The sequence below is a fragment of the Athene cunicularia genome, assembly GCF_003259725.1.
Source record: "Athene cunicularia isolate RWA chromosome 3 unlocalized genomic scaffold, athCun1 chr3_part1, whole genome shotgun sequence".
Lineage (NCBI taxonomy): Eukaryota > Metazoa > Chordata > Aves > Strigiformes > Strigidae > Athene > Athene cunicularia.
Window position 1 is genome coordinate 10665855 of NW_020799097.1, and position 24108 is coordinate 10689962.

Sequence of the window (24108 nt, forward strand, 5' to 3'; positions counted from 1 at the left end):
ATCCCATCCCATCCCATCCCATCCCATCCCATCCCATCCCATCCCATCCCATCCCATCCCATCCCATCCCATCCCATCCCATCCCATCCCATCCCATCCCATCCCATCCCATCCCATCCCATCCCATCCCATCCCATCCCATCCCATCCCATCCCATCCCATCCCATCCCATCCCATCCCATCCCATCCCATCCCATCCCATCCCATCCCATCCCATCCCATCCCATCCCATCCCATCCCATCCCATCCCATCCCATCCCATCCCATCCCATCCCATCCCATCCCATCCCATCCCATCCCATCCCATCCCATCCCATCCCATCCCATCCCATCCCATCCCATCCCATCCCATCCCATCCCATCCCATCCCATCCCATCCCATCCCATCCCATCCCATCCCATCCCATCCCATCCCATCCCATCCCATCCCATCCCATCCCATCCCATCCCATCCCATCCCATCCCATCCCATCCCATCCCATCCCATCCCATCCCATCCCATCCCATCCCATCCCATCCCATCCCATCCCATCCCATCCCATCCCATCCCATCCCATCCCATCCCATCCCATCCCTCACACCTGGGCAGCCTGTCCAGCCGCGTCCCAAACCTCTTTGGGCAGTTTAGGGGGTTCAGCATTCCTGTCTGAGCCCTGTGGTGGCATCAAGGTTATGATGCAAGGCAGCAGGTTGCTAGAGCAGCCTAGCTGGCCAGGGACCGCTGGTATTGGCCTTTCTTCTATCACTTTGTCTAACACCATAACTCCATATGGGCTTGATCCTGTTTGCCAGGAATTAAGAAAACTCCAGTTAACGTCCATCATATTAAGAAGACATGAGTATAGTATCTCTGCTATGTTATTAATACAATTGCTAATGATGTATATTTACTCTGAATCAAAGCTTTGTTATTTTTGCATTAAGACGTGATAGTAGCTGTGAGCTGACAACTGTGGCCACCTTGTTGGATATATGTTGTGAGTTTGATATGATGCACTGGGATGAAGTTTCCGTGTGGCCTTGTCATTATTGTGTCTCTTTGACTTGCTGTAAGCTGTCTGTAGCAGAAAAACTCAGCATAAATTACAGAAAACAATTTCACCAAGGTATTGCAGTGTGGAAAGTAAAGCTCTCGGGAGAACCTACTGAACATAAGTAAGTATGTACTTTATACATCAAGCATTTCTGAACATTTTCATCTGTAACTATTATCTCCTAGGTCTCACTTCTGAGAAAGACAAAATTAATTCACAGGGGTTTTTTTAGATGGGCTCTAAGTGGTTTTGTTCTTCATGAACACAAATGTGTCAAGCCTTCCATCATGACACTAGTTTTCAGGGCTTTATTATTTAGTCATGAGAGTTTTAACTTCTAGTTGTATTATATTTTAATAGGCTGTTCCATTTTAGGGTATTTTATCTTTCATCAGTGAGAACAGAATCTTGGCCCGACAGCATAGGTATCCCTGAATTAGCAAACAATTAAAAAGCAATCCGAACATAACTGCCCATGTCAAGGGGTGAAGAGGGATTTCAGTAACAACTTTATTATAGCTTTATAATTCTCAATAGTAGATAACTTGGCTGCAGAGCGAATTAAAATTTTGCAGAGCCACCAATTACTGGAGGCAGTGAGGAACAGAAAGGGGTGGACAGCCACGTTGTTGTCGGAGACAGGCCTGGTGCTGTAACGGTGTCGGGGTTATTAGTTCCAGCTGAAGACGTTGATTCAAATAGATATTTTCTGGTCAGAGATGCTGTACATCAAGGGCCTGAATAACAGAAAGCAAAGCAGAGGAGGAAGAGAGAAACTGAAGGGATAAATTTGTTAGATAGGAATCTGCAGTTTCTATCATTAATCTCATCTTTTGCTGCACTGAGTGGTTCCTACTCTTCAGGGGCCAGAGTTTAGCAGTTGCATTTACACAGAGTAGCATCATTCTCTATATAAAAGCCACTGATTATTCTGTAAGTGCAGAGGAGGCAAAATATGGTCCTAAGGAGGTGGAGAATGAGAAGAGGATGGTCAGGAAAAATAACTTAAAAGATCCTAAAGAACGATAACCTGGGAAAACCATCTTACATGCTGAAATGAAAAAATCAGTCTTGTCCTCCCATGATGATACCCTGCCCTTTCTCTTCGATCTTTCTTTTGTTTTCCTTTCCCTACCCCCCTTCTCCACTGCTCCTTGTCATTTCCCATCATGTTATCTCTGTCTTTGGAACATCATATCCTTGAGGCAAAAACTTTATCTCCTTACGTAAGTGTAAAATGCTGCATGCTGCCTTGGCACTTAGCTGATGCAAGGATGCCAGAACAGCAGAACACCTTTAATATGCCAGAATTTGCATATGAAATCTCTAGCAAGGCAGCATCAGAGATATTATTAATAACAAGGTCTTCCATCCATAGACATGGCCAATGCCATAAGCTGGGGTGCGCAGGTATTACAGGATGAGAGCCCCTCTCTGCTGCCTGCTGAGGTATGAAGCCAAGAGATGAATTGCCTCCAGTGCTCAGGTGTGTTGATACATCCCAGCAGCCAAACATCTGCATATCCTGGAGTTGTGGATAAGTCAAGATCTTAATTAAAAGAAACTAGGTGGTTAATTATTTTTTCAGTTTGGGAATGCGCGTTTGCCAGTGATTCCCAGCCGCTGCCCCATGGGTGGGCTGTGAGCCTGCCTTCCTCGGAATCTGCTCTTACAAGGGCTGCTTGTTCCTCTGGTGTAGGGCTGAGCTCCTTTCCTCTGCGTGTCCCTATCCCCTGCAGCAGTAGGCAGCCAGTGCCTGCCCAGGGTGCCTTCGCTGGAGGGTGCAGCATGCCCTCGGCTCTGTGCGGGGCTCCTTCCCACCCTGCAGCTCCCAGCCACAGCCCAGCCCTCCCAGCCACCTCCATCCAAATGCTTCCTAGGTTCAAGTCACTAAAATGCAACAGTGCATGACTATGTTAGTCTCTCCTGATGCCAGTGGTGCTGGCAGGCAGCTTTCAAGCCTTTCATCTGACTACTTGTTAGCTTTGCATACAGCAGAGTAACAGTATGGAGTGATTTCTAGTCTCAGAGCAGGCTGTGCACTGTAAGACCCAGTCTGAATTTCTTTCACAGCCCATGTGAAATTAAGTGTGTTGAACAAACTTTGTTCAAATGGATTCATGGCCTCAACACAATCATACGAGCATATTTTGAATGTGAATCTTATTATGCATCACACATAACAAGTTACATTCTGGCTGTTGTCACACACAAAGAAATCTCCAGAAATTATGCTAGAGGTTGTTTAGTCATTTTCAAGATAATCTTTTACCTAATAAAGAGTCTTCTAGGAAATTGCTAACAAGACTTGCTGAAAGCCAACCGATCTGAACAAGGTTGCTGTTAAGTTTTGGGGTTTGTGTTTATTCAGAGTTTTTGGGATGTTCTGCTAATTGGACAGTTCAAAATAAGAGCATTTTGTACAAATGCAGTGATACCATCTTCCTTAGGCAACTTACAAGAATATGTATTGTCTTACACATCCCAAAAGAAAGCTTTCTGCTTTTCACAAGTATCTTTATAAACTGGAGATACTTTTTGCCTCTTGCAGGGGTGGCTTAACATCACCAGAACTAAAGATCAATCCTCTCAGCTCTAGAGGTATGCAGATAGACCTTTTCAGGTTATAGAATGCTCTTCATGCCAATGCAACACAGTTGCACAATTATTTTCATACAGTTGTCTTGGATGAGAATTGAAAACTATGCTGGAAGGTGTTGGAGTTTGGTAATTGCCTCAAAATGGAACCTTGATCCCTTGTTGTAATGCTGTTCTAATTAATTCGAAGAGCAAATTCCAGGAAACTAATTTCTTCATCCCTCCTTGCAACAGTGGTTTTAATCTGCTCACGCTAGGGAAGCTCTTCTGTCTTTCCCCAGACATCTCATCAGATGACAAGAGCAGCTGAGCCGAGGCAGGTGCCTGTCAGCTCCCCATATTTATGGCTGCGGTCTATGGCCTCTTGTGTATCCTGGGAAGGCTGGCCAGCAGGAGGATATGTAATGTAGGCAGGAGCATCTTAGGGCTACTTCTCTAATTTTTCCTCTCGGAATTGCCTTTGGATATGAATAGCCACAACTGCAGTTCCAGCTCCTGCTACTTGTCATCAGCCTGTATTTGTTACCTGTTAGTGCTCAAGGGGCAACTTCATCCCTGGGAATATGTGCAGAAGAGCAGGTTTTCTGTGCTGATGGCTCAGATCCTTTTCCCGAGGTTGTCAGAGCATCCACTTGATGGGAGCACCACCTCTTTCTTTCCTCTGCCAGGCATTTTAAACGAAGGGAAAAATTTCACATATTCCCAGTGCGCATGTGCCATATCATTCTGTCTATTCATTGCATGTGTTTTCCATGTAATTTTCCCTTCCAACTAACTCTTTCCTACTGGGAACACATTTATCTGAAGTGATTTTGTCAGGGAAAACTTTGTATTAACACATATCAATAATAGCTATTAATAAGATGATTAATATCTACAGTATCAATCACAAACCAAGATCCTGCTCTTTTTTCCCTTTGCAGGTACGTGTGTGTAGTGTTGTGAGTAGGCATGGCCCAAAGAAGTGCATTTATGTTCCTCTGCCATGCATGAAGAGCCTGTTTCCTTTGCTAACAAACCCAATATGTTTTTGTGGGTTCCCATTGTCACCTTAGGGAAAACTGCCATTGTGTTATCCCTTCTCTAGCTATTAGGAATGAATGAGTAATTTTCTTTGAAGCTGGTGCCTTCCTGTCTCTGGTGGACTCCTGCTCTGCCTAAACTCCATCCTCTCTACTCTAACAAAAGCAGGCTTGTCCTTTCTCACTCACCTGGTTCCCATTGGTTTGGGAAATAAGTCTCTCAGGCTGAAGTCCATCATCGGCACAGGACCATGTGGCAAAGCCAGACTGGCCAGGATGTCTGCTTCCATTTATGAAAATCTGATTCAGAATTAATGAAACTCAGTGTGCTGCTTTATTTCCCAATGCATTTGTCATGCAGATTGCTCATTGTCTGCTGATGGAGCAATACAAGTGGTTGGCTGGCAGCAGCACTTTGGTTTGCTTACCCTGTGGCTGAGCCTGTGCTTCTGTGCACAAGAAAGGACCCATCTTCAGTGAGCAAACAGGGGACTGCAAGGGGTATTGCAAGACTCAGTGTGTGTGGTGTAGGGAGCAAAGACCAGATCTTCCAGAGGATGCTGAGAGAGATGAAAACATCCTGGTCAGTTTTCAGCTTGTTGAAGGTCTACCGAGAAAGCTGAAGAGTGCAGTGATATCTTGTTCAGTAGTAACACAGCATGCTTCAGGGAGGTTATTTAGTGCCCTGGTTAGAAAGTAAATTTATTTTTGTTCTTTTCATCCACCAAACACCACCCCCACCCCCTTTTTTTTTTTTTTTTTTTTTCATGTTGCTTTTGCTGTACCAGTGTAGTCTTTTGGCTTAAGTCCACCACATTTATCTTCTGGTGTAACATACGATGAAAAAAAAAAAAAAGTGTAGTTTTTGTACTGGAAATGAGCACTAGGAAACAATTTAATTGAAGTATTTCTTAAATCTGGAAATGGTTTTGTGTTCAGAGACCCCCTGCCAGGATGGGGTAGTTTTGCTTCCTTTCATTTCCAGTGTCCAACCCACTTAATTTGAGTTTTCTGAAAGTGGTAGCTGAAAACAATTTTCTGAATCTTTATTCATGTTCTTAAACGAATTCCCTGATTTCCAATGTGTGAAGCATATAATAGCTCCCCTTGAATTTCATACGCTGAGTTTATTTTGTCCTAGTATCCCTCTGCTGGGGAAAGCTTTACATGCGGTCTTAAGGAAGGAAATTGCAAGCACCTTCCCCAAATGGGACAAAGGGCAGTTAGTGAACCTGAAGCTAATGTTCACACAATTTTTAATGAATCCTGTAACCACTTGGTGGTACTGAGATTTGAAAGCAGGTTTTCTGAGCTTATAGACACTTAACAAAGGTGTTCGGTTTTGTGAAAGTCTCTAGTCTTACGAAACTATTGAAGTGCATAAAGGTAAGTGTCTAGGGGTACAGTTTTATGGTTTCAAATACATGATTTTTATATTAATGATTAAACCCAGTATTTTTTACATTTGAGGTGCTATCACTTTGCCATCTTTCTTTGTGACTTTATGTAGAACTATATAAACAATGTAAAATAAATTAAGTGCTAGCTCAAGAGAATAAAGGTTTCAGAGCAATCAGAAATATAACCTTAGGTTACATAAAAAGGAAAAAAAAAGGCAGGGGGTGGGGGGGAAATCCTGTTCCACTGGGTCACGAACCAAATGGCCATGAACTAAAAATAATCTTTCTATTGTTCCACAGAATGTGAGTAGAAATTAATATGCTAAGTCTGATTCCACTAAAAGTCCTGATTCTGTTTCTCTGCATATATTTAATGTATTTGGAATTTCAGTGATGACTCTATACAGTCACTTAATGTGGTGGCTTTAGATGTGTTCTCCCTGTACAAAACTACATTTTTCATTAAGAAAAAAATTACCCTGACAAAATTCATTTCTCTTTAATGAGTCCATCAGGCTAAGTGCAATAAAATAATGAAAATTCCTTTTTCCTTTTCAGAATGGCAAAACGGCATGGTAAAGTGGCATGACTAATCCTGTATCCTAAGGGCTTCAAAAGGGAAGAATGGGGTAGGGTGGGGTTCCTCAGCCTTACAGCTGGTTTACTGCCTGAAAAGGGGTTGGATAGAGGCAGGATTTAATGCAAAAGGTCAGGCTAGAATAATACCTTTCCCCTGAAAGGAAGTTGAACTCTGTAAAAATACTTGGAGGTGAAAGGAAGGGAGTTGTTGCTATTACTGAAGGATGGTGGGGGAAGCAACAGATACTCCAGGTTGAAAGAAGAGCATCACCGGAGTAGTGGGGTATTTTGTGATCATCAGTCAGAGGTCTGGTTTGGTGTTTTTCCTTCACTCAGCTGCTCATTAGGAAGGATGCAACAAGGTTCAGGAGTCCCAGGCGGGTATTTAGGGCTGAATAGCTGTTCAGTCAACATGAAGACCCCTGGGATACAGTAAATGCCTGTCAACAGTATATTTTTAACCTCTTAGTCAGTGATGGAGAGAGAGAGGGATGTCTGCCTAGCAGATGAAATATCATTTAAGTAGGAAATGTTGTGCTTGTCTGGTAAAAGTATACAGCAGTCAGATTGGCAAAGCATTAAAACAAAGTGCTGCAATTTTTCCAGCTTCTTGCTTGCTGTCATTTATATGGCGAGAAGGCCCCAGCTGAGACAAGTCTGTCAGAGCCAATATAATTTGTGTCTTCCCTAATTCTCTATTGCACTCAGCATTTTCCCTCTGGAGTTCTCCCTGCCTCTGTGAGGGCTCCGTACAGCCTCGGGCTGTGCTTACTTACGGCAGCCTGGGGGAGGAAGACAGTTGCATGTCCTTAATCTTGACACCTCCTCGTCTCTGTGTGTAGTCCCTCATGCTTGCAGAAGTGTCTTGATGTAAAGAGAGGCTAACAGGACGTGGGATGTCTCATCCTCTTCATGTGTCTGAAAGAAGGCAAAAAAGCATCCTCCTCCTTGCCTCACAAGTTGGCAGTGCTGTTTCTTTTGCCAATAGTAGCAGTCTGAATGAAAGTGCCTTAGTTTGGGAGGTCCATTTGCAAATCCTCTAGGAAATGGTGAAAATTTCCTTATGAGAACTGGGAAATCACTAGGGTTTGTTGAGATTGGAAAGGAATATTGGGCTTACATGTTGTGTGGATTCACCCAATCATCCCTTCTTGTATTTATCCCATAAGATTCAGTTTTTCTGAAGTCCTGTGTCATATAGTGAAAAGTCACCCCCCAAGAACATTTTATATTGCATAAGAATTGTTGTTGGCTATGACGTGATCTATTTATATTTTCACACATTTAATTGGACAGAAGCATATGCTGAGAAAGACAGAATATTGTAGGCTCAAGATCTTCCACATCTGAGTGGCTCAAATTTTCACCAAAATTCTGCTGGTTTTGTATTTTATGTCTGCCATCCTATGTGAGAAGTTGCTTCCCTCCCTGCTGCAGGCAGAGTGGGAATTTTTTCCTTGAGCAGAGCAGGATATGGAAAATGGTCTGTTTTGTGGTGGGGTTTATGGAGTGCGTCTAGTAAATGAATCTGAGGGTCTCAGAAGAGAGATGACTGCTCGGAGGAAAAAACTAAAGATGGCCTCGCTAACTGTTAAAAAATAGTGCTGGGTTTTAATACAGAAGAAATTATTTTGCTAGTAAATACGCAAAGAATATAATTGTAAACAATTATATTGTTTACAATTGACAGCTAAGGGAGATGAAAGAGATGCGGACCACTTGGTTTAAGCTTCTAATTTGAAGCTGGTGGAATTACTGATGTAATCAGGCAGGGATTTTGGCTCCTGTTACTGTGGTATTTCACTGGAAGACCCAGAATCGGTGTTGTCTGTGTGTTCAGAGTAGTATGTTGCACAGTCCAAAATTTTGGGGCTTCCCCTCCTAATGACTGCAGTGTGTCAGTTGAACACCAGCCTGCTAGGTCCATGCTACACCCTTGTCCACCACAAGCTTGTAACTGGTCCAGGTTTCCAAGCCAACACCTTCAGGGATGGAGATTTGCCAGCATTCAGGTGCCTGTCCGACTGTCTTGAACAGGGACTTCAAATCGGACCTTTCTGAGATTTGTGAATAATAGTTCTAATATCTCCCAAATACCAAAGAGCTAAGCATTTACAGGCTGAAGGACTGCAGCTGTCTCAGCTGCAGATTTACATCCTCCCACCCCTGTAGCTGGAGGTTGGCCATTGCCAGTGAATTTTGAGACAGACGAGACATTAATCAAACTGCAATTTGAAAAGTTCTTGAACTTTCATGATTTACTTTACAGGATCTAGGTAGGACGAAAGCTATGCTTTTAGTTGGTCAGATACACTTGAGGGGGAACATAAGATCCACCCCAACCAGTAAACAAGAATTACAATAAGCCTTCTCCTGTCTATGCTGCTTTTTTAAGACAGGCTTACCCTGTTTGAAAAACAACTTTGATTCTAGACAGATCTTAGGATAAACCACAAATATGTCTGCTTTGGAATAAATCTATGTGGGGTTTCTGGATTTACATTCATAAAGGTTTAACTAACACTAATTAATTTGGAATAAATTGATTCAGATTGGAACAAGGCCATAAATTCTAGCCCAGATTTGTACTGAAGGTTATTCAGCTGTGTGTTTCAGCCTATCATATGTATTATAGGAATGTATTAACTTAATCATATGCATATATATATTTACACATACACGCACATGCACATATAAATTCCATAATGCGTTTTTTATTGTCCATCTTCTAGGTTCCAGTGAATGGCCAGCTTATAACATCAGCCAACACCAGAGAGAAAAAGGTCCTCAAGGTACCAGTAAGAATTTGAGAGTTAAATATTATCTTTCAAGAGACACGTTTTAAGAATGCTTCTTATTTCCTATCCTTTTTAAAGATAATTCGTTGTTTCTGTTGTTGGAGCACTTAAGAGATGACTTAGGAACATAAGACTGAGTGACTCTCTGGCACAGTCACACTGTGGTCCTTGTCACTGCCACCATAAGTGGGACGGTCTCATGGTCCAAGCCCAGAAGTGGGAGCTGGGATCTCCTGTTTTTCAGTTCCAGGGACATTTCCTTGGATCTGGGCAAGGGTTTTCTCTTGAGCATTGAGCACTTTTACTAGTGTCGAGGAAAGTGTCTGTGTTTTCCAGCCACTTTCAAGTGAGGAGCAGGCCCCCAGCTTGGGCAAAGAAGCATGTTCCTAGCAGGGGTATCCTGCCTTGGAAAAATCAAGAACCACTGTGTTAAAACTAGAACATTCAAAACTGAAGTCTTAAGATTAGCTGTACTGTTTCATTAAGCCATATGAAAATGGCCTCAGCCACTGCTATACCTTTCAGATTAGTGTAAACTACAGAAACCTTCATTCACAATAGGCTGTTCCAGGGTTGGGTGTTCGGTTAAGCATAGGCAGGGTCCTAACTCTTGTTTTCAGTGTGGCTGATTATAAAGGGGGTAAATAATTTTAGGTTTTACTCCTTTATAGGAAGACAATTAGGAATGATGAATGCAAATCTTACTATAGAGTAGGTGCCTGAATTAAAATGTGAGCTTTCTAGCCTAGCAGGCTAGAAAGGTAAGACAAATTTTGTAGACCAAAATCTGTAACATTCATTGGTTTGGAGTTTGCAATAAAATCTGCTCAGGAAGACTTCTGCACCCACTTACAGACTCCATTGACCTACTGCTCTCTTAAGTACCACCATGTGGTCTCCATTTCAGAACTATTGCTCTGACTCTTTTTTCCTTCATGATGAAATGTAACAAATACCTGTTTTATCTTTCTGCCATGTATCTCCTGTATTCTGTAGCCTAAGAAGAAGAGGAAAGCCCAGTGCTCAGACAAGGAGGTCCCAAAAGATCTGCTTTCTGTGGAAAAAGACAAACTGCAAGAGGAGGAAGGTAACAAAAGATCGGGTTGTTCTGTTATCTGATTTATATTACTGAATAATAACATGGGAAGAAATATGCTGAAAGGGAGGTCTTCTCTACTATTCTAGCATTCTATGTCATGGGGAAAAATTGCCAGTTTGAGAGCTATTACTACATGTAACTACACAGACAGGGACCTTGTGCTTTCCTGCCACATTTCTCAGGTACTTACTGCATTCACGTGGATGGCAGATCTGCAGATGAGGAAGCATCTCTGAAGTGGCCAGAGGTCCACTGGGTAGCGGGGTCCTGTCTTCAATGCTGTTACTCTAATCCTGTGGCCTCTGCCAGGCCGATACACAGCTGAAGCTACGGTCTTCTCAGGCAGTGTTTTGTTGTGCCCGTGACTGAGGCTGCTAAAGGTGCTGGGGTAATATACAGCCAATTTCTAGTACGCCTGTGAACAAAGCCAAGATCTTTGGTTGCAAGCAAATCTGCAGAGAAATCTAGCAGAGGCTAGCAAGGCTCAGACAGCTAGAATTTAATTGGAAAACACACTGCATCCCATGAGCCCCCCCTCTGCCTCCCCCCACCAAGGGTCATATTGAAAACAACAAATTCTAAGCTTTTCTGGGCTTAAAAGATTATAATGTGATTAGCGTGGTGGTGAGAGCGAGAGAAGCCCTTGCTGCCGTTGGACTGGAGTCCTCCCAGTGGGCCCTTGTGTCAGGGGCAGAGTGCCTGCAAGGCTGCCGGAGGAGAAGGGCAAACAGCAGAGGCTTTCTTCAAACAGATGTTTAGGCTTCTTGAACAGATGAGCCAGATGAAATGTTTCATGTGTTACTGTTACTTGGACACACTTCGGAGAAAGGTATTTGTCTTGGTGAAATCCAGGGACTGTGTTTTTCCCTTTATTAACCATTTGTGCCTGTCCCTCCCCTGGCTTCTTGGGTCATGGAGAGCATGTGGCAGAATGTGGCACCACCAGTGTGGATGGATGTGTGTGGAAATGGGCTGCATGGCAGAGGGTCTCCATATTGCAGAACGAGTCTTAGGGTATGTTCAGGGCTAGAGAAAGCCCGTAAATTGAAGCCTTGCTTGATAGTTAAGATTTTCATGAACTTCTCTCTGCTGTCAGATATACAAGGCGACTGATGCTCTGTTGTGACATCTCCCCCGAGGGAAAGGGGTGTCACATCAGGCTGACAAAAGGACAGAAGAATATGTGCAGTTACATGAGTCAGGACACATGACAGACAGGTTTGTGATGGTGATTTCTTATGTAACATGTTTCTGCAGAGACAGCAAAGGCTGCACGCAGGGGAGATGATACACAAGACCAGGGCAGCACTCGCTGCCCTGATCTTACTTTTACAGCCAGCATCAGAAACTGTCAGCTAGCTATTGACCTTGGTGCTAAGCAGTAAAGGCAGTAAAGGAAGTTTTTTGTTAACTTCAGATGAACTTTACTCTGTGTTGTAGGAGTTTGGCAGACCAAGATCAGCAGCCGAGAAAAGAGACATTTAAGGAAGGAAAGGCTGAAACAAAAAGGTAAATGTACAGGCTCAGTTTACACACCTGAAATGGCTGGACTTTCACCCCTTCTCACCTCTTTCAAATCTTTCTGTTTGCTCTGTTCATCATTTGGCAGCAAAATCTTTACACTCATTTAGGCTGTTTCCTCAAGAAAAGACAGCTTTGGGAGCTCTTACTTGGGAGCTTGCCTTTTACTCCAGGCTTTCATTAAAACAGAATATTATTTCATTAGAACCCATAGGACTTGGAAAGCAAATGTCTGTTAGATCTGAGATCTGCTAAAGTTTTGAGGTAATATGGAATAGTCATTTTTGTGTGACTTGATAGACAAAGTTTTTTGACAATGGCTGTATAAAAACTTGTGTGATTTGCTCAGTTCCAAACAGGTTCTTTAATCCAGGCCTTCCTAGAGTAAACAGCTATAAAGGGGGGATAACTCTTATCCTAATGAGATAAAATGAAACAATGTTTTGTGCTCAATCCACATTTTTCCTCTGGGGATTTCAAAGTGTCTGCCATTCACTTGTGACTGTATACATTTCTACTCATTATGTCATAACATCTATATGAAAGCAGGTCATGGAATGAAGGCATTTGGAAATGCCTTAATTAGCTGTGATAAAATGATTAATATAATAGAGAAACCTGAAAGTTTAATATGTTAGTGTAATTTAGAAGCTAGGGTAGAAGTTTGGAATTGGGAGACAGAGCTGGATAAATGTGGGTGTTTGTACACTGTCTGCAATAAGACTGTCTTAAAGTGCTCTGAGATGCTCTACTGAAAATGAAGATCAGGGTAAGTGAACAGCAAATTTTAATCTAAAAATATACAGGGATTTTGGCACCACTTTATCATTTCGATTATATTGAGTTAAATATCAAGAGTTTGGATTCTCAGGAGTTAAATATCCACATGACAGGCTCTAAGGGCTCAAGAAGCTGAGGTCTGTACTTGACCTCCAGCAGAGTAGGTTCGTCCACATTTGGCTTTATTGATATAAGTTGTCCTGTTGGCAGGTAGTGCCAGCTGTTGTGCAGAAGGTTAACCATGCATGGTTTAACACTGAGCCCATGCAGGCATTAAGTGCTTTGCTGTCCCAGGGCAAGGGAGCTCAGCAGACTAAGTCACAGTTGAAGCACCAGAAGTCTTTGGTGGAATCCTGGGTTGTGCAGGAGACTCAACCAGGTGATCATGGTGGTCCTGCTTAGTGTGGACATTTACAAAGCAGTGAAATGTGCTCTTCCAGAAAGAAGTCCTAACCCAGCTGAGTGCTGATTGCTGTTTCCTAGCAGGGAAGAAGCATCAGCATCAGCATTAAGGTGTGTGAAGGTGGAGTTCATGCCAGCAGTGGTCCCTTCCCCACCAGAGTTACAGGAAAATGGAGTCCTAAAGCGCTTTGAGAGTCCTTTGAAACAAAAGATGCTGGAAATTATTGTTGTTATTTATAATATCCGTATGCCTGGCACTGATTTATCTAGCAGCCTTGAACTGCCAACATCCAAGAGGTTTGCTTTCTTTTTCCTTGGAGGTCCTGCTGTCCTCTTTCTCTCCCTTTACTGCTCAGGGTCCCCAGCTGGACTGGAGGCCTTGAGCCACCCTTGCAGTCAGGGAGGGATGCCCAAGGCCTCTGTGGTCTGGTGTCATCCCCTGTGGGACTTGTTGCTGGACTGTGTGATGCCTTCCTTCTCACATGTTTGCTGCTTCAGTGTCCCATCCCAGGGGCTCTGCTTTACTGTCATTGTATCTGTAAATAATTTCAGTTGGAATATAGCCATTACATCTGATAGGTTTAGATCGGGATTTGCTTTGTTGTTTCCCCTGTACAAACTCCTCACTGTAATTAAAAATAATGATGACCCTGTGATAATGTTTATTCCTGAGAAGATTCCATCAGAGCATCCCTGGGTAGCTCAGTGGTTGAGCCAGCCTTTGACTGGGATGAGAAGGGAGTGCTGTGGTCACTCACAGAGGACACCGGTGGCAGTGGAAAAGGTGCTGTCATTGCCAGGGCAGAATGTGGGACTGCACTGAAGGCCTCAGGAGCCATACGGGAAGAATCAGCACCCTCCCAGTCAGAAGAAGATGTTTTCTCCAACGTAGGTGAGTGTTGACGTTCAAGGGTTTCAGAGGAAAAGCTCAATGAATTACTGCATCCCCAGAGTACAGCCCCACCAGCATTCATCCTGCACACACACAGTGTTGTTCACCCCCTTTGAACCCTGACAGCTGTCATTTATTTTCCAGAAATGTGAAAAGAGGGGTCTTTATGGCAGGAATTTCTGCTGTGTTGCAGGCTACCTTCTGGGTGCAAGTTGTTCTCTACCCACAGCTATTTAGTGTTTGGTTCCTTTGCAACCAAACTCCGTCCTTCCAAGGATGCTTACACCTAACCATCAGTTAGACTTCAGGGTGTATCCGTGAGTTTCAAAGCAGTATAAGGCAGGGTATTCCTAAGTCAGTTTGGGTATTTAACAGTGGGAAGTAGTCTGTTTGTGTCAGTGCTATGCTGTACCTTCAGTTTGCCCAGCTTCCCAGCTGATTCACCCCTTGTTGGCATCCAAAAAAAGTAATTGAGAGCAACTTTGGGTATCAGTTGTGTTGTTGGAACATTATCTGTGTAGCATAAGCTGGAGGTGGGAAACTTTGTCTCTAAAGCCTCAGACACCTTTAAAACAGTGAAGGGATGGATTGGCAGGTCATTAGGCTAACGATTAGGAGATGCTGATATCAGCTCTCTCACTGGTATTTGATGACTTTTTGTTTACATCATGGTTTAATTTTTATGGCTAAGTTATGTCTCACATTGTATTTCTTCTGTGGGTGATACTGTAGATTCTAGAGCAATAAAATAATTAATAACTATGTGGTAATTGGACCTTTGCATCTTTCTTTATGTCTCTCTTCTTGCCCTTCTTAGTGGGGTGGGAGAGTTACGAGTTAAAAGTTAAAGTGGTTAATACTGCTTCTTGGTTAATTTTCAAAAGCATTTGATTTTCATTACAGTCTCACTGATTAATGAAGCTAGATGGCTGGATTGATTGGTATATAAGGCCATATGATGACTCACCTTCAGTAGCAGTAATGCAGTACTCTGGTGATTCAGAATATGGTCTTAGGTTGCCCTTACATGAGTTGTTTTCTCTGCTAGAGTCTTTTCTTTTTTTTTTTTTTTAAAACGCTCACCAAGCCCCGGGAGGATGTTAGTACCATTTTTTACTTTAATGCTTTCAAAAGGCCAAATTCCAAGCTGATACATGATGACAACTTCTGCCATGAAGGGGACAACAGTTCAGAAGAGTGAGGAATTTAATTAAGTCCAGAGAAGAGCCATACTGGTGTGACATGCACTTAGAAGGGCTAAGACGGGGTACATGGCAATTGGGCTGGACTCTGTCCATAGGAGATGATAATTTCTCCTTGCTTGATTCTCCTCTAGCAGCAGCAGGCTTGGGATAGAGAGAACACGGAAGGGCTGTAATGAGATTAGGAGTGTCAGGTAGAAACTGCAGTCACCAGCTGTGAATGTGACATCACATTTTGGGTTACTGTTTGTTTGCTTTTTAAATGCAGGAACATGGGATATTGCAGAAGTAAAATCTTGTCCTGTGACCTTTGGGACATTATCAGAGCTGTCCAGGGAGTTAGGTGAGTGGTCTGTTTTGAACTTCTATCTGAATTATTTTATTGCTTTCTTAGGTGCTTGGCTTAAAAGTACTCTCATTGATCACATATGGGTCTTCTCCCTTGGAGCCACATTTCATTAGTCACTCTGCCTTGTAGAGCTTGCTCGCATCTGCAATCCAGAGTACCAGCATTTTAAGGAGTGACATCGGAACATTTTATTGAGTGCTTTCCAAATTCATGTCTCATCTTGGAATAAATAAAAAAAAAATTGCCTCCCCAGCAAATTCTTTCTGTTAGATTTACTTGCATAGAAGGTTTCTGTTGTGTTCTGATGACCAACAAATTCAGAGCATTTCAGACTGAGGGAGGGAACAAATGCCCAGGTTGGAGAGGCCCTGTTAGAGGCTGCCTAGCCACCAGCTTCCTCTCCAGCACAGCGAGGGATTTTCAGCTTGAGCCTCTCCATGCATGGCATCGAGAAAGATGGAAGATCTCCCAGTTTTGCATTAAGTTGAGCCTTATTTCTGGACTTTACTTTGCCTCTATGCAACTGTCAGTCCTTCTCACTGCCTGACTATCAGCACTCCTGGTTTATACATTCTCTGCCTACCAGAAGCTCAAATTTGTCTGGAGCTCCAGCTACCTGATGAATGCAAAGTCTGGTCCTGAATCTTTTAGAGATGCTAAAGGCAAGCATAGATACATATAGATAGACATCCATTCACAAAACAGCATGTGCACTGTAAACCAGAATGCTGAAGTTTGCTTCTAAAGCCTGGCGTGGTAATCAATATAATACACGCCATATTTAATCATCTGTTTTCCAACACTGCATCCAGGGATTCAAGCAGTTCCTGAACAGGGAGAAATATTTGTTAACATCTGCATTTATGCAAAAAAAAGAATCAAGCTGATACAGAACAAAACTGCCTAAAACAGGGAATTCTTTAGGTGAAAGGAAGAAAGGAAAAATCTGAGATGTGAAAAAAAAATCTGGTATATAAAAGAATTTAAGAAAACGGTAGTTGATTATGTACAGGCCTTAGAAAGGGTCTAAGAGGAGTCATTCAGGGAGGCATGTGAATCCTACTGGTTGTTTTAGTTGTTGAAAATAATAAAAATTAGGTTAACTTATTTTTCCTTCAGCAGCTCTCATCTGTGCTCTTTCTTGGAGTAATTCATTTGGTAATTATGGATTTCTGTTAGAATGAGCAGAAGCCTTCTCACGAAAGGTGATGTGGGTTGGAGCTGGATATATTGGATACAGCTTTTGTTCTGCAGGAACTATAGCTCCCTTCTTACTTTCCAAACAGAGATGCGTCAGCAGTTTACATCTCCGAATATTGTCAGTGTAGCCACTCCTGAGTGGGTTGCTTTTAATAACTTATGCATGTAGTGTCATCGTCCAGCTTTCATTAATAAATCCATTGTGCTGATCAGCACAGATTAATGTGGTTTAAATTACATAGGTATCATGACATTGTGAACAGATAAAGGCACAGTTAATTGGTTTTAATAATATGAATATACCTATGTGATTACCTTTTAGGTTTGGGGTTTTTGTTTGGTTTTACTTTTTAAAAAGACACTTTCCTGTATGCAGATAACGTGAAGAGTAAATCCTCTGAGGACAGTCCTTCCAGATGCTGTTGGCACACCAGCTCGACTTTCCTCCCTGCAGATGACGCATGGCAGGGGCAGGGTACACCTCTTTGCTCTTTTCCTATTGAAAGACAAGTGCACTAATGCTGATATTCTTTTCAGTCTGTTTCCTAAGCCTCAAAAATGAGGCTCAACTTCCCATGTGGTTCATTAGCACAAGGCTAGTAGAGGTAAGGGAGAAATTCAGTCTGAGTCTGGTTTTGGGCAGGTGCCCAAAGCTGCTGTGAGCCTGGTCAGAGCAGTAGGCACCCTGTGTGGGACCCTTGAGAAGGGCAAGAATGTGCATTTTATTTCTGTTTTTACTTATAAGGTGACAAAAAAGGGATGCAGTAGGTACAGTCTTGTTCGGTGCATACTGCTGTGCAAAGTGTAATTAGAGCTTCAGGGCAGCCAGATGAGCTGTAGGGAGGCTGTCTGAAGGCTCCTGTAGCCCAGTGTCCTCTGTCCAACAGTTGCACATAGCAGCTGCTGGTGGATAAGCACAGGAACAGGGCAAGCACAGGGCGATCCCTCCCCACACCCAGCAGAGAGTGGTCAGGGACTTCCTGAGCCAGAAGCAACAGTATGGGCGCTGTGCTTCAACAAAGCCCCACGTGTTAGCAATCATCTCAGATTACTGAATTTGTGAAATGAATTCAGAGTTGGGTTTGGTTTTCATAACTGAAGCATCGTGTTTCCCTCCCTCCCATCACTGGGTGGGGAAGGTGGAGCTGAGTGGTCCCTTTCCAGGCAGCCCCCAGCCTGGGCTCAGTGGGGTGGCTGGGCAAAGCCACTGGGAGAACAGGGCGCTGTGAGAGCATGAGGTACCTTTGCCAAAACTTAAAATTTCATCTGTAATACCCAGAACCCAGATGCAGGATCCTACTGCAGTGGACTGGCAATCAGGATTTCAGTCTTTTTATGACTGGTAATGTGTTGGGTATTTTTCTTCCTTTTAGAATCTGTTTGAAAGGCCAGCATGAGTCCTGAGTGGCTGGAATAATTTGGCATGAACAGTGGTGGGTATTGGATGGCCTTTTCTCTTGACCTTTTGGTCAGGATTGAGTGACATATCTATTTATACTCCTGTTGAGAGTCCTTACCCTGCTCTTGCAGGAATGATGGCTGACAAGCCAAGCCAGACCCCTTCTTGCTCTGGCTGCTCTGATTGCCTTACCTATAGGAGGACCCAGAGTGGCTGAACACATTGAGGAGAAAAGACTGTGGTCATCTTGCTTCTCTGCCCAGCAGTAACTGAGACTCTGCAGCAGACACACCAGTTTGGCCAACACAGGAATTTATAAATAGAACGGTTTGCTTTAAAAAAAAAAACACAAAAACCACACAAAAAACTCCAACACCAAGCATTCCCTTCCCTTAGCGCTGTGTTTGTTTACCCCCACGTTGCTGCTGGTGAGCGCCCGGCCCTTTGTAACTTCTGAGCCCAGGCTTGCCTGTGTGGGAAAGAGGGAGGCAATGTAGGTAGCTCTTCAGCAGCGTTTCCTTGCATTGCATTTAGCACATGTCACACTTGGCACACTCTGGATTTGATCTGCAGTTGCGAAGACAGGCAGAGCTCCACTTTCTCGGTATCATGTCTGTCTGAGAGCAGAACAGATAGGGGCAAATTCAGCAGCTTGCTCTTGCAAACATAGGAGCAAAAGCATTTTGATCGAAAGCAGAAGTGGAAGGATTTCTGCCTGCCTTACAGTTTCTTAGTAGTAGTAATTTTTTTGCTTTGAATCATCAGCCTTGATATTGATGCAGAGGGGAGTGTCACGAACACGTATTCCCTGAATTTAGATGAGGTAATGGTTGGCATTAAGGTCTGCGCTGCAGGCAAAATGAGCTCTTTGACAGTTAAACAAGGCCTGTTAGCTCTTGCAGGCCTGTGAACTAAAAAAATGCCATTCATAACCTGAATATGAGCTGGGGTCATTTTATCAAACCCAGATCAGTAGATTTAATGAGTCTCTTTGTTCCATGACAGGCTGGTGCAGAAGAAGGAGCTGGATGCTGGACTCCTGCTTCTGCCCCGGCTCACGGAGCAGCCTTGGCCAGCTCCCTACTCTGCACTGGGTTATGTTTTTGTGAAGTACCAGTAGTAATAACAACAGCCTAACTCACAAAAGATTTGAGGCTTAAGTGTCACAGCTGAAAGCTTATATACATAGAAGGAGGGAGGGTGTTAGTAAGGGAAATGAGTGGTCACTGTGATATGGGAGTGTTTAAAAGACTGATAACTTGGGCTGGTTTCAAAACAACACACTGTTAGGTTGACATTCATAATTGACAATGGTCAGTCTGAATCATTGTTAGATCAGGAATGTATGCCCAGTTCTGGGCTCCCCAGTACAAGATGGTCAGGGACTTACTGGAGTGGGTCCAGGAGAGTCCATCATGTGTATGAACCCCTGATGGGGTGGTTGCCACTGGTCTGCCCAGAGAGTGTGGGCAGGAGGCAGTGGGTAAGAAGTGAAGTATGGGAAATTCCATGTATACGTAGGACAAAGCTTTTTCTAATGGTGAGGCTGGTCAGGCAGCAGGACAGGTTGCTCAGAGAGGTTTCAAAGTCTCCACCCTTGGAGATACTCAAAATCCAGATGGCTACATCCCTGAGCAACCTGCTGTAGCTGAGCCTGCTGTGAGCAGCAGGGTGGGACTAGACAATCTCCAGAGGCTCCTTCCAACCTCAGCAATTCCGTAATCCTCATTACAGGATCATGACTCTGTCATCAGCCATTGTCTCTGCATATTCAAACAATCAGTCCTTAGCAATCTAATCCTTCATTAGCTAGGGCTATTCAGTGTCTTGGAGCTGAAGCCGCATGGTTAGCACTGATGGCTGCAGTTCCTGCAGTCCCACCAGGAGATTGAGGTGGCCAGGACTCTTCCATGAGAGAAAGAGGCCCCAAAGTGAGGAACTTGTTTCATCTTCATTTTTCCCTGCTCATCATTAGTGTTTGCATACTTTTCATCCCTGCCACAAAGAGAAAATAAAGAGGGGTGAATCTCTTCTGCTCCTGGCATAATTCATTTTATTTTAGAGCCTGGGAGCTGCTCTGGTTTCACCAGGCACCTTTCTTGCTTGTTCTGCAAGGTTGTTCTGGCTCCTCCTGCTCTGCCTCCTGTGCTCCACTTCAACAGATTTACTGCTTGCAGGTGTTTCCCAATAACTGCCTTTGTGCACCTATACCACACGGCTGCTGCTGCCCCTTTGGTGACATTTATGTACTTATGCTTAGCTGCCTCACAAAACGCATTATAGTCTGTGGCTGGTTTTGCTGTTACAAAGTGTGTGACCTGCGCAGTGTGGCTGACTGGGCTGTTGTAGAGCACTTGTGTCTGGTTCCAAGGCCAGCAAATACTAATTTTGTCCTGTACGTCTGCTTCTGAGTGCAGTGGACCTGTGCTTTGGCAACAGTGCAGGGCAGTCTCGTAAGATGCACATTCACAAATGCAGTGCATCTTATGACCATAAGGGCTGTCCTTTTACCTGTGACTTGGCATCTTCCCAATGAATCCTTCTTGACTGCCAAGGAGATTTTCCCTGAAACCTTCAGAAAGCTCCCATGTCTCCCGTCTCCTATCCTTCCTTCTGTCCTGGGGTTAAAATGAATTTTAATTCCTTTGTTTCATGGGAATAAGCGACTTCTTTCAATTAAAAGAAATCTTCAGTCTGGGATTTATTTGATATTTTTGCATCTACTGAATTATGCTGGAGGAAAGTGCCAAATGAGGGCCTCCCACATCCAGCTGTTGGTAGTAGAAATTTTGACCGGTAATACGTAAATACAAGACTGGAAATTGTCTATCTATTTGCGCTGAATGGATTTCACTTGGGCTACAAGTGAGGGCTCAGCAAAGGTCTGTGCTAGAACCGTGCTCATTACAGCCAACTGCCCTTTGCAAAGGGATGGGATTTCTACAGCAGCCACAGAAGGACTTAGTGCCATAGACGGTATGGACTCCACTGACGATTTTGTGCTGCCAGATGAAGGGTTGCTTTCCTTTCGGTTTCTGCTGACCATATTGGGGGAGATCGTGCCAAAGAGGGATGCTGATAGTATAGGATCTGAACCTACTTTTAATCCCCATCTTGGTGACACAGTTTTGCTGCAGTAGTTTCCAGTTTTGTTTTCTAGGCCGGATAATTAGGTTGAGCCTGTAGAGTACTCTACCTTGTCTGTCAGCTGGCATAGAGAACCCATTGACTGCCTCCTCTGACCAGATCCTGCTGCTGTGGGGCCCTGTTTGCCTGCTCCCCAACACCTCTCAGGGTGCAGCCAGCTGCTCCTTGGCATTGCCCAGGCAGCTGGAGACCAAGGGCATTTGGGTGGTTGGCACTGGGATGGACTTTCTGCCTGCAGAAGTGCTGGCAGCCTCCCCGATTTCTGAAGACACCTTCAATGTAGTGCCCTTCAGGATCTTAGAAGTGTCTTAATTACGTGGGGTATGTGGAAATCACCTTGGCCCTGAAATGTGTGCTGCAAATGGGACATGTTTGCCGCCAGCAGGGAACAGAAAAATACAGCTTGGTCTGTGTGGAGCTGTTGGGGGACAGAGGTGGGTTGCAAGCAAGAACCTAGTTGAAAAATCGAATTTAACAGTACCACTTTTGTAAAAATGAACAGCAGGAATTACCGAGAAGTTGGTTTATAGATGTGCTGGGAGACATCATCTCCATTAGTGCCAGAGCCATCAGGGGAGCAGGAGTACTTGCTGCTGCACAGCACATTCCTTTTTGTGTTCATGATTTTCTCTTACTGAAGGAATTACTGACCAGTTTTAGCCTGTGAAAGAATTTATGACCCGAGTATAACTGGTTGCTGATTTTAAAATATTAGACAATATTCAAAGTTTAAAACCATTCCAGGAGATGTCACTGTAGAAGGGAAATATGCTACACAACAGGAGAGGTTGTAAACCAGACCTCTAGGATAAGTACATTTAATCCAATTTTCCCATCAAATCCAACAAATTGTAAAGATTCTTATATTGCACTTAATTTTACTCTGAGTTGATTTTAAACACCTCTGGGACATAGTGCTTTGGGAAGACTAATTCTGAGACAAGGCAGAGTCACTGCTGCCTGGCCGAGCTTCATGCCTACCTGCATGACGAGGACAGAGAAGCATGAATGTAAGCCCATTGAAGGAAGTTGGCCATTAAAACTATTTTCATGCTTAAAAATAAATACATAAATATTTTTTTTGAGAGATCAGAAGTTAAGTGAAAATGACAGTCATGGTTTCCAGTGTGTCTTCCTTAAGTGACAGTCCGTTTTGTGGCAGAGCTGCTGCCGTGCAGCTCAGGAGGGACTGCCATTCCTGAAGTCTTGGTGCCATTTCACCAGTCCCTGTGTCATGCCAGGTACCTTCCTGGTAGCCAGAATTTGCGTCCTCTTTAGCAGTAGCAGCATGGTTTTGCCTTTATTTTTTGCTGCCATGGCACACTTGTAGTATATTGGTGCAGAGGCAGAGTGTGCACTGCACAGGCTGAGGAGCTGGGATTTGCTGTGTCCTCACCCTGATGGATCTTGTGGCATAGTTATGGGGTGGGGAGTGCAGGTTGGTATTGTCTTCAGCCACGACAGCTAAATTCTCCAGAATTTGTGAGCCAGACCCTCAGATAAATGGGAGAAGCAGCAGAAGCTTTTTGGTGATGTTATCCCATGATACATTTTACACAAACTATTCTTCAGACATTTGACTCATTCACGTGTATTGTGCATCTCTCAAATATAGACGCATTCATTTGCCTAAAATACTTAGACTATAATTTTATCGGAGATTGCATGCAAAAATACTTGTTCCTATCCCTTTTGAAGAAGGAAAGAAATACTGTCTATGTACAGGACAGGGATTTTAAACTGAGAAACTTGAACGATGTTTATAATCATGTTTATAACATTTGGCAACGAACTTGACAGAGCAACTTTTTGGAAACAGTTTTCTTTTATCATCCCCAGAATGCTTTTGGTTTTGGCCCTGCTTCAACTAGAAGTTTATCCATCTAGCTTCGGACTTTTTGTATTTGTTCTTATTTTAAGAGACGTGATCAGCTAAGAGTTATTATTATATGTTGTGTTTGCAAAGTCTTTCTCCCTGTTAGGATAACATTTAAGATTGCTACATTCAAACCACTAAAAAATAATCAAATGGTCCTTTCAACATCTTATGCTGATTTATCTGTGTTTTTGCACCTCATTCAGTTTGAGCAAAGGAATTGGACTGGTCTGTTTTGCCTTATTGCCTGAGGATCATTTGCCAGTGCTTTGTGGAGAGGCAACTGAGGGCTTGTGGCCAGATTTTCAAAGATACCAGATGCTGTCAGCTACAGAAATCTAAAAGATTTTCAAAAGTTTTTTGCCTAGCCCCCACAAAATGATCAGAATTGATGCAGGCTAGGTGTTATCTATTTCATGCATATTTAGAGTTGCATGTTAGGGAGCTTTGGAAATATATGCTGTGATGGTGACTTTCTGACTTATATTCAAGAAAAGAAAATGGAAAAGGAAGATGAAGTCAAGAATGCACTTGATTCTAATTTTTTATAGGAAAGAAAACACCAATGAGCATTAACAAATGCACAAATACTTTGCTAATGTTACTCTTCCATATAAATAATTGCCCTGAGGATGGTATGTTGCAGTGAGTGGAAGAGCCTGCTGAGTCTGCCAATGTTTCTGGATATGCCTGAATCTTTCTCCATAAAATTAAAATAAAATGTTTGACAAGTCATGCTATTAGTTTTATAAAGCTTATTTTCTTGAAGCATAGGCTGGAAGGGATGGAAGGGGTTTTGTTCCTGTGTGC

General features: G+C 43.3%; 1 protein-coding gene across 1 annotated transcript in view; it reads left to right on the forward strand.

The window, feature by feature from the left end:
* Window positions 1-24108, forward strand: part of LOC113478935 (protein LYRIC-like) — a 30402-nt gene that overhangs the window by 1046 nt on the left and 5248 nt on the right. Inside the window, exons 3-8 of the mRNA XM_026846489.1 lie at window positions 9366-9425; window positions 10428-10518; window positions 11971-12039; window positions 13910-14125; window positions 15596-15670; window positions 17253-17351. Coding sequence (XP_026702290.1) covers window positions 9366-9425; window positions 10428-10518; window positions 11971-12039; window positions 13910-14125; window positions 15596-15670; window positions 17253-17351 — 610 coding nt within the window. The remainder of the gene's footprint in view (window positions 1-9365; window positions 9426-10427; window positions 10519-11970; window positions 12040-13909; window positions 14126-15595; window positions 15671-17252; window positions 17352-24108) is intronic.